Source organism: Neodiprion pinetum, chromosome 2 (assembly GCF_021155775.2).
Source record: "Neodiprion pinetum isolate iyNeoPine1 chromosome 2, iyNeoPine1.2, whole genome shotgun sequence".
In the NCBI taxonomy this organism is placed as follows: domain Eukaryota; kingdom Metazoa; phylum Arthropoda; class Insecta; order Hymenoptera; family Diprionidae; genus Neodiprion; species Neodiprion pinetum.
In genome coordinates, this window is record NC_060233.1 from 916,569 (window position 1) to 931,497 (window position 14,929).

The 14,929-nt window shown below is 37.4% G+C and overlaps 1 protein-coding gene across 3 annotated transcripts in view; it reads right to left on the minus strand.

The window, feature by feature from the left end:
- LOC124211930 (prestin) overlaps window positions 1-14,929 on the minus strand; it is a 34,066-nt gene that overhangs the window by 3,763 nt on the left and 15,374 nt on the right. The window contains exons 1-10 of one of the 3 annotated variants that reach the window (XM_046611468.2): window positions 3,188-3,621; window positions 2,523-2,632; window positions 2,187-2,459; window positions 1,804-1,976; window positions 1,581-1,745; window positions 1,416-1,520; window positions 1,214-1,347; window positions 963-1,125; window positions 618-794; window positions 18-290 (exon numbers count right to left, since the gene is read on the minus strand). In XM_046611468.2, the coding sequence (XP_046467424.1) occupies window positions 18-290; window positions 618-794; window positions 963-1,125; window positions 1,214-1,347; window positions 1,416-1,520; window positions 1,581-1,745; window positions 1,804-1,976; window positions 2,187-2,459; window positions 2,523-2,619 (1,560 nt within the window). In that variant the 5' untranslated portion in view covers window positions 2,620-2,632; window positions 3,188-3,621. Of the gene's footprint in view, window positions 1-17; window positions 291-617; window positions 795-962; window positions 1,126-1,213; window positions 1,348-1,415; window positions 1,521-1,580; window positions 1,746-1,803; window positions 1,977-2,186; window positions 2,460-2,522; window positions 2,637-3,187; window positions 3,622-14,929 lie in introns of those variants that run through there. The other 2 variants (XM_046611467.2, XM_046611469.2) reach the window with 2 other exon arrangements.

A 14,929-nucleotide genomic window follows, 5' to 3' on the forward strand; every position in this document is an offset into this window, starting at 1 on the left:
ACGCCAAAGATACTCACTCCTCTGTAACGCTTGACGTCGAGGTAAATCTCGGTTCCGGGTACCAGGCCCATCCTGCACACGTAAGGCCGCATCGATAGAATGAGTAACGAAACCAACGACACGATCATACCTGCCAAAAGCCCGTACTCAATGTCGAGGAAGACGACCGTGAGGAAGGTGGTCATCCAAACGGCAGCGTCGACCCGAGAGAGGCACCAGAACTTCCGGAACTGCCTGACTTGCAGCAGCATTCCTTTGAGCGCGACGACGATGATGCTCGCCAAAACGCACTGCGGAGGAAATTACCAGCGTCAATTTTGTCCCGCTGTCGAGTCTGCGTTTCCTCCAAGGGGTCGATCACTCATCGATTTGATGTACGCTTGATTTCAAGATTACAAAGATTTCGAGGGATCTTAAAAATATTCAAAAGATCTGAAAAGATTTTTCAAAACAACACTTCAGAGATGTCGGATGATTTCAAAAGACATCGGAGTATATCAGGGATTTCAAAAGATTTTAAAGATTACAGAAGATTTTCAAGATTTCACAAGATTTCCGGAAAATGTACACCAGATTTCACGATTGATTAACCCCTCGGTCTCCTGTCGTATTCTCACCCTAGGAAGCGGCTCGAAAAACGGACCGACCCAGAGCAGCACGCAGAGCAACAGACCGCAAGACACTAAAGAGGCCAGTTGACTTCGACCCCCGACCGTTTCCTGGATCATTGATCTTGACAGCGAGGCTGTGAACGGCATACAGGAGAAAAAGGAACCCACCAGGTTACCCGAACCCTGTAAACGCACCACGGAAAGATGATGATGTTAGGGTGCCAATATTATGACCAACCTTGATTTGAAGATGACCTTGAAAAGTTGGTCAAGACTACAACGTTTTGGGTTAGTCAAACCATAAAACGAAGCTGCATAAACCAAATTTACGTTTGGTAATTAAACGCCTACTTGAGCCAGGAGTTCTTGGTTTGCATCAACCTCGTAATTGTTCCTCTGAGCAAATATCAAAGCCATGGACATCGATATGGTGTAAGAAACCATGGTTATAACGAAGCTGTCGACCAAAACTATAGGAACGAGTTCCAGTGGCGGCAAAGTCGGCGGTGGTAATCTGCGGTGAGGATTTCGTGGGTGAAAAAAATCGTCTGTCTAGTGAACAGGAGAGATTTGAATAGAGAGAATGGGAGCGTTACAATTACCCGACTGGGATGTTCCCGACTGTCGTAACGCCGTAACCGTCGGCCAGATTCAACTGAGTGGAGAGAATCGTGCCAGCGAGAACTGCTATCATTTCGATCGGTATGGGAATCGTGCACTTTTTCGCCAGCAAAACCTGCGGGGATGACAAGAAGGGTGAAAATTAAACAGTCGTGGTGAAGAAGCGAGTGGCCACCAACTCACCTTCAACACTTCGTTGTTGAACGTTAAAAGGATGATCGTGACTGCGGACAGAATGGTCGCGGTGATGTTTAGGTTTTCAATGTAGCTGAAGATGTCGACGTAGGTCTGAAAAGCACGGGAAAAAAATTGTCAGTGTTCTCGGCTGGGCGAATCGCCCTCACTTACCATGACGATTTTGAAGATACCCGTTCGGCTGGGTAGCTTCAGTCCCAACAGATCCTTGATCTGTGACGTGAGGACGTGGATGGCTGCCGCAGTGGTGAACCCGCTGACCAAAGTGTCCGAAAGCAGGGTGGAAATGACGCCAAGTCGACAAAAGTGCATGCTGAGCTGAGGATGAAATCGGATTTGGTTAGTCGATCGGTAAAATCGCGAGGCGCCGGAGTACCTGGATAACGGCAACTGTGAAAGTGATCGCGGTTGCCACTTCCGTCGATGAATAGCAGCCGCTTCCCTCGGGAAAAGACAAATCTACGGCGGTTGCATTTCCGGCTGTAGGTCCCGGTGAACTGTGCCGAGCGACGATCTTACCGGTCATCAGGCAGACCAGGGCAAACGAACCTGATGGCAGGGAGGAGAAATCTGGCTGAATGATATGATTGGGAGAATAGATAGATGAATAAATAGATAGATAAATAGATTCATTTATCATGCCCTAGCTATGCTTTGGGGCAAATGCTGAAATAACAATGATAGATACAATAACAATAGTTCAAATATTCGTGTGAAAATATATAGATGACTGTTTGTTCCATGGTGCAGAGGAATTACCCATCGAGTTGTGCTTCGACGTGCCGAGGAAGAGGTAGACCAAGACCGGGAAGAAGGCCATGTAGATACCGATCACCGGAGACACGTTTCCCAATATGGCGTAGGCCATACCCTGCGGAATGTGCATAACGGCGACGGTGACGCCAGCGACAAGATCGCCGGATATTTCGCGTCTCCATCCGTATTTCGGGAGCCAATTGGTCAGAGGAATCGTCCGGCGTAAAAAATCGCCGAGGCTGAAGCTCCGGCACTTCTTCGAGACTGCTTTACCGACTGAAAAAGGAAAAATCGTTACGGAAAATCAGGCGGCTATCGACTGGTTTAAACTCAACTCACTCGGTGTTCTGGGCTTCGTGTAATCGCAGACGCGCTGCAGTTCGTTGAGCTGATAAACGGGCCTTCTAACGGTGACTTCCGGGCCGATGTCCGCCATTTTGGTCCGGTCTCTGTCTACGAGCAGAAACGACCTTTGGGTAGTGTGGTCGGTTTTATTGACCGTCGTCGACATTGACACTATCGCATCTCTTGCGACAGTGCAGAAACACTTTTCCTTTTTTGCCGGTTTTCATCGATCGAAATCGGAGCAGACACGTTGTACGATTTCTTCAGCCCGACCAACGAACCGTGTCATCGTAATTCTCGAGGTGACTGACAAGATATTTGAGACGAAAAAAACACTTGCGTAATCCCGCGACACCGACGATTATTACCGAAGAAACTTTACCGCTGTGACCTCCGTGTCGATCATTTCACGATATCGAGAGGATTCGTGCCAGGTACCATAAAATCTTCTACCAATTAATTTTCAAACTCAGCCACCGGCTTATGAAAACTGTAGATTCATTCGAATTTTACTACCTTCGGCGTCATAGGAATCGGTTATCAGATTATAACCATTTCAAATCGACGGGAGGTTCTGTTTCAAAGACCCGATGTTTTCTCAATTTCAAATATCTCAGTAAATTCATCCAGTGTGTTGATAAAGTAGAAGGCTTACTTACGTGTGAAGAGGTTCAGATCCGATTTTCCAGGTACCTAAACGTCATGAACGGATCGTCGACTAAATGCCAAGCGCACTGTCCGCTAGGCGAAGTAAAGGAACACTAAACGTAGTCCGGAAAGCCGAGTAAACAACGTCTAACAACGAGAGGAGATTTCACTGATCTTGACGTAGATCACGCGTCGCCAACTACAAGTATTGTGGAACAATTTTCGACTACACTTGTGTCTTAAGAGCTCGTTCACAGCGTTGCTTTTACGACGCTGTCGAACGACGCTATTTGTTCTGTATGAATGGACAAATTTTTCCCTCTCTCTCTCTCTCTCTCTCTCTATCTAAAATCATGTGGTTTTTTTTTATTATTTTTGTTTTTTTTTCTTCTTTCAGTCAGCGTGTGAAACGTGATAATGAATGATAAACGACCAACGCTGTCCTTCGAAGCAACTACCCGAGTTACGCCATCGATCAGGACTCGGGAAAAGGTACGAGGACGTTGTAGTTTTCACTGTTCTGGCACTGAGATTTCTCAACGTGGACGGTATTACGAACAAGTATCGCTTGTGCAGCGATAACGACGTAATTATTAACGAGCAAACATGGAAGCGCGCACTGCAACTCTTTGATTTTAAATCAGGTAGCTCACGTTGTCGAAAGATAGATAGGAAGCGTCGACAATGGGAGCTTACTTACATGACTATCTTTATTTGCATTTACGCGAAGTTTTCTTATCAATGGCAAAGATAACGTTGGCCCAAGATCCGCTTCGTGTTTTTCTCTCTCCCTCTCTCTCGGCATATTTGTGTAAGCTCGAAGTGGAGCGTGTGTCAGGCTCTTGCGAAAATGCATTAAAGAACTCGTGTGAAAAGATGGTGAAAATAAGCGATTCTATTACCGATACAATTTCTAACGTCTCCGTTGGCCGCGCTCGTACTTTTTCGGATATCGCGGCACTTCCTGCCCGTCATAGTAGTAATAACTCTATCGCTCTTAATCGTAATAAAGCCTGTAATATTCAGCGCTCTACTCGTGTGACTATTGGTCCTTGCGAGGCAGCAAAGGATAAGTTTCCGACGGCAAAAGCAACAGATGAGGCTGTCAGAAAAATTATTAATCCTGCACGTTTGAATACGAACGTAAAAAGAGTGATTTATACTGGGGGTAGTGCGGTGGTACTTGAGGGCGACTCGCTTGATGTTGATGTAATTAGGGAACAGCTAGCTGCGGCTGACGCTGAACTCGAGATAAAAACGAATGCAAAAAAAAATCCGCGACTGATTGTACACGATTTTCCGATTGATCTTGAAGCATCCGACGTTGTTAATTGTATTGTCAACCAGAATCGGTCTGGCTGTGAACTTGATTCTGTTAAGGTAGTTTACATGTACCCGCCGCGTAACTCCAGGAATGTCCGCTCGTGTATAATCGAAGTTTCGCCCGAACGTCGTAAAGCTTTGTTATCGAAGGTATCCTGGAACGAAGCGCGCGACGCATCTTCATCTTGTAATTTCTAAGGCAAGTCCGAATTATTTGCGTGATTCGCTTTTTGTCTCGTGCGCCGATAAGTGGAACAAACTCCCGATCTGCGTTAGGAACATGTACGAACGCCCTTGCTTTAGGCAGCATCTGTTTGCCCATTTGTTTAGTAAATTTAAATGTGCTAAAGGGTTGTAAGTAACACCATTGGTGTGTAGCCTAGGCTAGTTATTAGTCACTAATTTTGTTTGCGCCCTTCTTTGTTATTTTTTCTCTTTTTTTATTACACTAATACTTGCTTTGTTTTCTTTTTGTATACTTCATTAGTCCGAATACCAATAAGATTGTTATAATATTAAGCTTTGTATAATGCGATGTAATGCGAGTAGATTTTATCTACTACCATATGTAAATAATCACCTTGATATGTATATTTTGCATAATGCTTAGGCAATACGGGAACTCTAGTCATTGACTTCTGGATTCCTATCCTCTAATAAATCTAATCTAATCTAATCTAGTCTCTCTCTATCGGTTTTTTACTCACCAAATTACGCCCAGGTACAGTTTGCCTGTAATGTATATTTGCCTGTACATCCGGGTCATTAAAATCAAATTAAAACTGGAGCACACAGCAGCATTAGTAGAGGCATCGACTACTGAGTTACACTCAAGAACTTTCCGACCATTCGGAAACGTGTATCGACTCTTACCGGCGCCCGTTTAGTTCAGACACTCTTTAAAAGCCCCGAAAATCGGAGAACCGATTGACTTGTTGAATGCTCGCGCAACAGTCTTCGACTTATTCTTCTCCCTGTTTTCTCGTACAACATTTTGCGTGCTGGAGGGAAATTATCGGGCAGAGAGTGTGAGACAGAGAGAGAGAGAGTAAAATTGTAGACTGATTGGACGACTTTTAAAAATAGGCTTCCAGTGGTCTCGTTGAGAAGAAGGCAGTTTGTCTGCGTGGGAGTGACTCGAGAGCAGAAACGTGACAGTCTCTATGGAAATTGACCAGGACTGAGTATCGATATAATCCTCCAGCCTCAACGCAGAAGGGTGAAACCCCGATTCGCTCTCATCCTTCGTCGTGGTTGGAGGTCGTCAGAGCTGAAGGAAAATCCAGTGATGTCCGTGAATGTAAAAAACTTCGGTTGATCGTGAGAGAAAAATCGATTTTAGGATGAGATGAGACGGGATCGGCGAAGGAATATTTGCACAGATTGAAAATGAGTCGAAATGTGATTAGTACGTTTTTTCTACGTGTCTATTTATTATGAAAATATAATACAAAACATCCTATGTTGTATTACATAGATAACAATGCTTGATTAACGTTTTATTTTTTCTTTCTTTCCATTTCTTATTTATTTTTTTTTTTTTATTTTTTTCATCATCATCGTCATCGTCATCATTTAATTTATTTATTCACCTCTCATATTCTCTTCGACTTCGTTGATTTTTATTTATTTATTTATTTTTATTCGTTTGGTTGTTTGTTATTTCTTTACGTTTTCTTTCGTTGCTGTTTTATGTTATTTGTTTCAAAAATCACCCCGTTCAAGCAACGTGTGTGAGAAGCCATGTTTTACAGAGGTTACGGACATGTCTCATGGAGAAAGGGTCCAACTTTACAGTGTGATGATCGAGAAAGAGAGATATTAGTAGAGGCATCGTGTCTCGACGCGCGAAAGATTGATAAGATTGAATCAAAAGTCGGCTTTACAATTTATTCATTGTATAATGTTATATATTTTTCGACATCGATGGACCCAAGCGGACCCAGCGAGTCGCGTTATGCTGCACGAATTGTATAATATTACCTTTCAGCGCAGAACTGTCGGATAGCAATGCGGAGTTTTGTATTAGCACTAGAGTTACAAATAATACAAACGTATGTAAATATTCGTTATATGTGTCTTTTTTTTTTTTTTTTTTCAACTTTTTGTTTTACTTTTTTTCATCTCTACATATATACATACATATATGTATATACATATATATGTATAATATAATAGTTTCTCTTAATACAAGAAAGAAGCTTAAAGTTTAATCATCTAGCGTCACTATCCTTTGAAATTTATTAATTTACTTATTTTTTTGGGAATTTTTATTTTATCATATTTTTTTTCTCCTCATCCTCCTCCTACTCCTCCTCCTTTCGCCTCACTAAATTTATTTCACTACAGGTGCTACTGCGACTGGTGCCTCGGATGAAACGGCAATATTTATTTACTAGAGGGCGGTATATATGTGTGTGTGTGTGTGTGTGTGTGTGTGTGTGTGTGTGTATGTATAGGTATAACCATCCAGTTTTCAGCGATGGGATAAATTAGTTTTTTCAACAAGCCTACAAAACGGAAGAACGACCGATAATCGGTAAATCGATTTTCGAAAAAAAAAACGTACCTTGCCTGCGTCGAAGGACTGTGTGTTCATAAAAATTCGACAATATTCGATCTTACGCTCCTTCGAGTCCAGAAGAGAAATGTGCGCGTGGCACAATTTTCATCGAAAATCGAAGAACCGTTATTTCGTATTTGAAATAAAATTCGCTGTTCCGCGGGTCCGTTCGCTCAAATTTAATCTAGTTACATGCATACCTAGGGTTCGAGTCTGACGGGGAAAAGGAAAGGCCGGAGAATATTTTCGAGATATCATATATCGGTGGATCCGGAGATGTAGGCTTAACTTCACATACCGAGGTTTCAAGGCTTCCGACTACAATACGACTTACACGTACAACGTTACACATAATTGACTGTAGATAATTGGCTCTAGTTTTTTCGCCTCCTTTTTCAAAAAAAATTATTACAATCTCGTTAACGAATAGTCGAATGGACCGCAAACGGGAATGAGATGTATAAAAAAAAAAAAAAAAAAATCATCCCGAGGCACCGTGCAAAATACGTCAGCAGTCTACGGGTTAATTAATTTACATCTCGTTACTTATATTATCGTCACTATTGACATAGCAATTGTTATTATTATTATTGTTGTTGTTGTTGTTGTTGTTGCTGTTTTCGTTGTTGTTGTTGTTGTTTTTGTTTTTGTTATTGTTGTTGTTGTTGTTGTTGCTGTTACTAATCTTTTTATCATTATTGTTATTACAATTAATCGCTACGCGATGCTTGTGTATTGTATAATATCATTAGGTCTATATCACTACCTCGCAGGCATGTCGCGTGCCTCTCGAGGCCTGACCTCCTCCTCCCTGTCATAAGCCATCATCATCGGATGTATGATACGAGAACGCTGCGGCAACGGATCTATACCGTAATCTACATACGTATAATCATAATGTCTATATACGTGTGTCCAACGTACTATTCAATTTATCGTTTTCGTTGGTTTTTTTTTTCTTTTTTTTTTTTTTTTTGCTCCTCACACTTTGCAAACTTCTTTTAACTCTATCGTCATGTATATATTATAATCATATTGTGTGTATAATAATATGTATAATGCATATCAGGCGTTGTGATTATTATTATATATATATTATGTATTATATATATAATTTTATTATTATATATATATATATATATATATACCTACGCTGTTTATCATTATTATTATAACATCGTTTGAGCAAAAATTTTGAAACAATTCGCATATTGACGCACGCCAGCGACGATATAATATTGAAAATCAAACGATGATCCGAAAATCAATTACACATTTGGATTCGATTGGATCTATCATGACGAGGAAAACGTTTGATACCCCTACACTTGTCTCTTTCTATCTTCCATGAAATGTATCGGTTATTACAATCATTTACGTATATTAATGCAGGTCGTAGGGCCGATTTTCATCATTGACATGATATACAAGGGGGGTCGTGCAGGTATTAAAATAAATATTATTATTTGCCTATATTTTCTTTTTTTTTTTTTTTTTCTTCAACGTTTTTCGGAGGCCGGACCGCGGTTGGAAAGCTGGGTGCTGCCTACTGCGGCATTACACTTTGTTTATTAATATAATATATATTTATCATTATCTATATGTTTCTATGATTTATTATATTATTTATGTAACCTACTATACATATTCGCTAAATGTTTATCAACTACGGGCGATATTATCACTACTGTCAGAGTATTGTTATACCTATATATAATAATAATCAATATTATATATTAAGTGTCTTCGTAATTTAAATAATAATAGTAATATACTTGCAGCGTGTCATTGCCGTTGCGCCTTACGTTCTAGTTTAGCATACGAAGTGAATTCCTAACGACTGCACGCTCCGTCTTCTGATAAAATTTCACGCTCATGCGCTACAACGGCTGTTTGGCAGGATGACCAACTGTATCTAACCTCAAAAATTTTTGCCCACTTACAAATTGAGCATAACTGTACCAAGTTTTCGAAATTCATGATGCTCACGAATTGGAGCACGTGGGCGTTAAAGTGTAGCAGACGACGGGCCGTGCGGTCGTTAGAAATTCACTCTGTGTACCTTACACTCGTGCAACAACATTGCGTTCAATTGTTAAATCTCGTTTCACTTATCGTTATCGTAATTACTGTTGTTGTTGTTGTTGTTGTTGTTGTTGTCATTCTTGTCGCTGGTATCATTATTATTACATAACTCTATATTGCTCTTTGTATTGCTCGAGTGGCAGCTTCAGCCCTACTTATTATATTTCATGCACGTTATAATATAATAATATCATATCAACTCATTGCAACATTGTGTTGTATGCTTAAAGTTATTGTTTTTCGTCCAAATATCATGCAGACGATTATCCCATGTACCTTTATCACCTACATCTCATATTATTATTATTATTATTTTTATTATTATTATTATTTTTATTATTATTATTATTTTTATTATTATTATTATTTTTATTATTATTATTATTTTTATTATTATTATTATTTTTATTATTATTATTATTATTAATATTATTGACGAAACGATAAATAATTAAGTATCATACTTATATACTGCTTCTACTCGTTGATATATATTTTAAAAATTTTTTTTTTCTTTGCATCATTGTTCTCAATCGTCATTTGTTATTATTATTCATTTTATTATCATCAGCTAAATAATTTTTTGTTTATTCATTGTGTCGTGTCTTCGTTTTTTTTTTTTTTTTTTTTTTTGTCAAGGGCAATTTTGCAGCATTTTTTTTCTCTCGTAATATAATCAACATATTTCTATAAATATAGTTAACTTTATTATATGCGTGTTACTGCACTATTTTTCTTTTGCTCTCGTTTTTTCCCCCACTCTCTGCTTCCTCATTTTCGTTTATTTAAGTAAAAGCTATAAAATATGGATACGATTTGCTATTGAAAATTATCTATGAATATATATATCATCAACTGAAAATACCAGCGAAATCGGTATAATATATATATGTAGTCTAATTAACTACCTATAGATTATTATATAAGTATGCATATTATAACTATAAAGTTTAATATATTATGTATAACATAACATATTATACCGTAACGTAGTTATCTTTCTGCATTTCGTCTCATGTTATTCTCACCGCGTTACGATGTAACGTATGTATGTATATTAGGGTGTGAAAAATAACATTTTTTTTTTTTTTTTTACTCGAACGCTCATCAAAGTTACGGCAGAGCATCTCAAATAGTTTCTTTCACCCAAATATGTGCTCTTAATATTAATATTTAGAGGTGCCTATTTTGTTTCGTCCATTTTTCATTTGAATAACACGTAAAGAAAATCGGGAAAATTTTTTTATTTTTCCACTTTCCAAAATTTTTTGAAATTTTCTTCACGTGTTATTTAAATGCAAAATCGATAAAACAAAATGGGCACCTCTAAATATCAATATTAAGAGCTCATATTTCGATGAGATGTACTGTTTGAGATGTTGTACCGGAATTTTGATGCGCATTTGTGGAAAAACAAAATAAAAAATTTCTTTTTTTTAACACACCCTAATGTATATGCGTGTATATTATGCGTTTTTATATGTGTGTGTGTGTGTGTGTGTGGGTTGTACGTGTACGTGTACCGATAACGCAAATCGTTTATCATTGTAGAAAAAAAAAGCCCAAAACTTTCATAGCAAATGATCTATAGTACATTACATAATTGCTGCCGACATAGCAGTCGATATAATGCTTATAATAATAATAACTTGCATACTATCAATAAATTTAATCTACTTTCTAATCAACTTTTTTTCTGCTCGCCGCATGTTTCAGCTTTATAATATTTAATAACAGTTCTGCCGTTTTCTTGTTGAAACCTTACAACTTTATCCTAATTATTTATTTTATTTATCAATTATATATGAATACATATTTATATGTATACATGTATATGTGTATATATGTATATATATATGTATATGTATATATATATATATATATGTTATTATTATTAAATTATTATTTTTTTTTAATTTGTGTATTTTCGTTTAAAAATTACGGGTATTAATTAGTTAATTAGTTGATTAATTCTTTTCTCGAGAGACGAGCGTCGCCGGATTTCCCAGCAGACGCTCATCCTCGCCTACGTCGTTATTGCTTCTGAATACCCCGGCTTCCGTGGGACGTCCATTCGGAACAATATCCTGTAAATATCAGTCGTGGGGTATCACTATATCATACTCTATACGTATATTATGTAATCTTCGATAATACCTAACGTCGCTAATTCAGTCATAGCCGAAAGAATTTTCAATATTCGCTCATAATAAATGCGTTCAATAATAAATTATAATCAACCAGTGGGTCGCGAGTCGCTCGATATTACCCTAATAAGCAAAAGGTGATGCACATCCTGTAGCCTATAATATTCGTTAGGTATTTCGTTCGCTTATCACATCGTCAACGTCCTGCCAGTAAACGCGTTTACATAAAGCGAGCATCTTTCACGCGTTTTTCCACGCGTGTTTTCCGAACACAATTTAACCGTTTCTATAACGGTCGAGTCAGTCTGCGAATGCGCGTGCGCGGAGTACTGGAAAGACCGCTTTTACGTCCTAGGAGTGGAAAGTGGTATTTTCTGTACTCCGCGCATGCGCCGTCGCGAACAAATCTGACGTTCTCCGACCCTAACCTCAATTTCGTGCTTCGCGAAAACCCGCGCGACATACTCTTGTTATATGAATAATCGTTTGCAACAAGGAGGCGACGGTCTTTTCGCCTCGCGTATTTTCAATATTCGTCTTCGGTTCACCTACGACTCGTATTGCAACCAAACTTACGCTCGGCCCGAAAAGACCAAGTTTGCCTCCTTGTTACACAATATAATAAGTTCGGCCTATAGATATAATAATTGCAGTACAATCCTAAATAGCACTTCTTGCATTTAATACCGATGTCTTAACCCTTTCAGCCACATATTTTTCAACTCAATGTTTTGGCTTGAATTTGGTTATTCGAGGGTTTTTTGGGCTCGCCGATGACGAATCGGAAGTTAGAATTTGATGATTTCTAAATCCAAGATAGCGGATCCAATATGGCGGGTGTAAAGTCGAAAAACCTATCAAAATTCGATCATTTTAGGCGAAACTTGTTGCTCGGTGGTTTTCGGCGTTGCTGATCACAAATCTGAAGTCAGAATTAATAATAAACTGTGATAAGCCTAGGATATAAAAATTTTTGAGGTAGGACGTCGAGCATATCCCACGGTAACTGAAAGGGTTAAGCGCTGCGAGACCATTTTCTTTTCCACGCCGTTACGGTTTCTCTTTTCACTCCAACTGGAAATCCTCTAATTATTCCATTTTTCCATTTTTCCATGTCTTCGTCAAGATTCTTGTTTCTTCTTCCTCTCTCGTTTTATAATCGAGGGTGACGTGGTGGTTATTGTACATAATAATAACTCCCTCACAGATAAACGCGGGGATATAATTCTCAGACAGATGTTACGTGTTTTTTTGTTTTTTTTTTTTGTTTTTTCTTTTCTTTACATTTATAAATACATCTTTGATTGATCGTAATGCATACGCGTGGGTCTATTAAATCGTTAATTGACACGAGAATATTTATTTATATCACGCACGTATGTTGTGCGTACAACAATGTTATTATATTATTGACGCGCTTTATTAAAGATCACCGAAATTTAGGCACTTTTTGCAAATACAAATCAAACGGCCGATCAACCAGTAAATAAATAGGAAAAAATCGATAAGAAACAGATGAGAGTAATGCTAAAAATCTTTGCTTTCTATTGTATCTTTGAATTGTGTATATCTATACGTATAACCTACGTTAAAAAATGTATAATTTCTCAAATATAACAGCTCTGCACACTTTTTTCTTCACAAAAGATAAAATTATACTTGTACACATTTTTACGCGTTATCAAAAATTCGTTTCTGCCGACTATCAGGCGGTAGTAATATTATTATCAAACACCGTGATCCGAACTGACAAGTTATAAATGACAAATATAATCCAACACTCAATGCATCGTGATATCATTGCATGGAAAAAGTAAGCCCGTTGGAATAACGCGTGCGCGTGAAACTTTCTTCTGCATTTCTTTGGTGAAAATTCTTACAGTTTTGTATAATATATATATATACACTTAAATAGGTGCAGCATGTAAACGATGGCTGTATAATTATACGAGTAGTGCGTGAAGCGTTGCAATAATGGCTTGACGTTTACTTTCATCAGCTATTTTATTAATTTATTAATGTGAAAATAAATTCTGGAAACGTAAGAAGAAGAAAACTGATCTACAGAAATCCGGCGAACAAATTGACATTGAAGTTAATTTCGTCTCCCTCGTTAAATTTCGGCGTTTTATCAAACTTCTCCTCACTTGTTGCAACTTAAGGATGTATTGGCTATAAATTCTCAGCCAAAAGTGAGTCTCATCGATATTATTGTATACTTTGTGGCGGGATGAAAATCGGAAAAAAATTTACCGCAATAAAGACGATAAGAAAATTAAATTTTATTAATACTAAGGCCCGAAAGTTATCAATACATTCTTTAAACAAAACAATGTTTAACAAATTTTCAATAAATGTTTTGTTTTTTTTTTTTGTCGTGTGAAATAAATACGTTGATTTTTCTGAATACACCTGAATTTTTAACGAATTTTTGCATTATTTTGTAATTTCTCATTTTGAAAATTTTTTATTTTTTTCATAAAAACGTTGTACATTACAATTAAAACGTTTCCGACGCATTGAAGGAATAGTTTCCTAACCACAGAATTTGAAAAATTCAAAACAATGAAAACATTCTTTAAACATTCATGCGTATTCAGAAAAATTGACAAATTAATTTCGCATACCAAAAAAAAAAAAAAAATATCAAAAGGACTAAAAATGTTTTAACCAATGTTTTGTTTAAAGAATTCAACGATAACTTTGGTGTATTATCGTCATTCAAATAAAATTTTCTTACCGTCATTATCGCGGCTGATTGTTTTCCGATTTCCATTTTATAATAAAGTATTCAATATCGTCGACGAGACTGACTCTCTATTGATAATGTATAGCCAATACATCCTTAATTTCAATTATTTGCCATCTCCTTCTTTCATTTGATCTGCGAATTAACACCAATTAGACTGATATATAAGCGGCACAAGATCTGGAATCACGCCTGTTTCCTTTTCTTCTTTAATCGCAATTTTTTTTTCCTCCTTTCTCTTCCCTACCTTTTTTTATTTCTCCTTTTTGTTATTAACATTGATCTTCGTCGCTTAATTTACATCGCCTTGTCATTCCCGCAAATTCTCTCCAGTTATTCCCTTATAATTTCACTCAGCGTTCCCTCACCACATACGATAATATACTATGCGTGTTATTATATACATGTATATATATATCAATATCTCGCGATCATGTTTAAATTACACTTGTTGTTAATATCTCGCCGTCCGATACACAGGACGGATAATTTAGTTAAGATACATCTATAACATACATGTATGTATATGTATATAACAATTTACTTACGCGAATTTCAAACACAATTATTCAAGTTTTTTTGCTTTTGTTTTTTCGTGCCACGGTTTTTTTTTTCTATTTCTTTTTTGTTTTCTTTTCTTTTTTTTTTTTGCTTCTTCTTGGCCTCAAATGCGGTACACCGATATTTATCGAATATTGGCCCACAGGGGGACCCATTTCTTGCCAGTTATAATAGTTATCATTATAGTTACTTACATAAACTTATGCGTTACGCATAATAATAATAACAATAATAATAACAATAATAATTTCATAATCGTTGTAGCTACTGCTAGCACTACTACCGCTACTACTGCTATTACTATTATTATTATTATTATTACTAC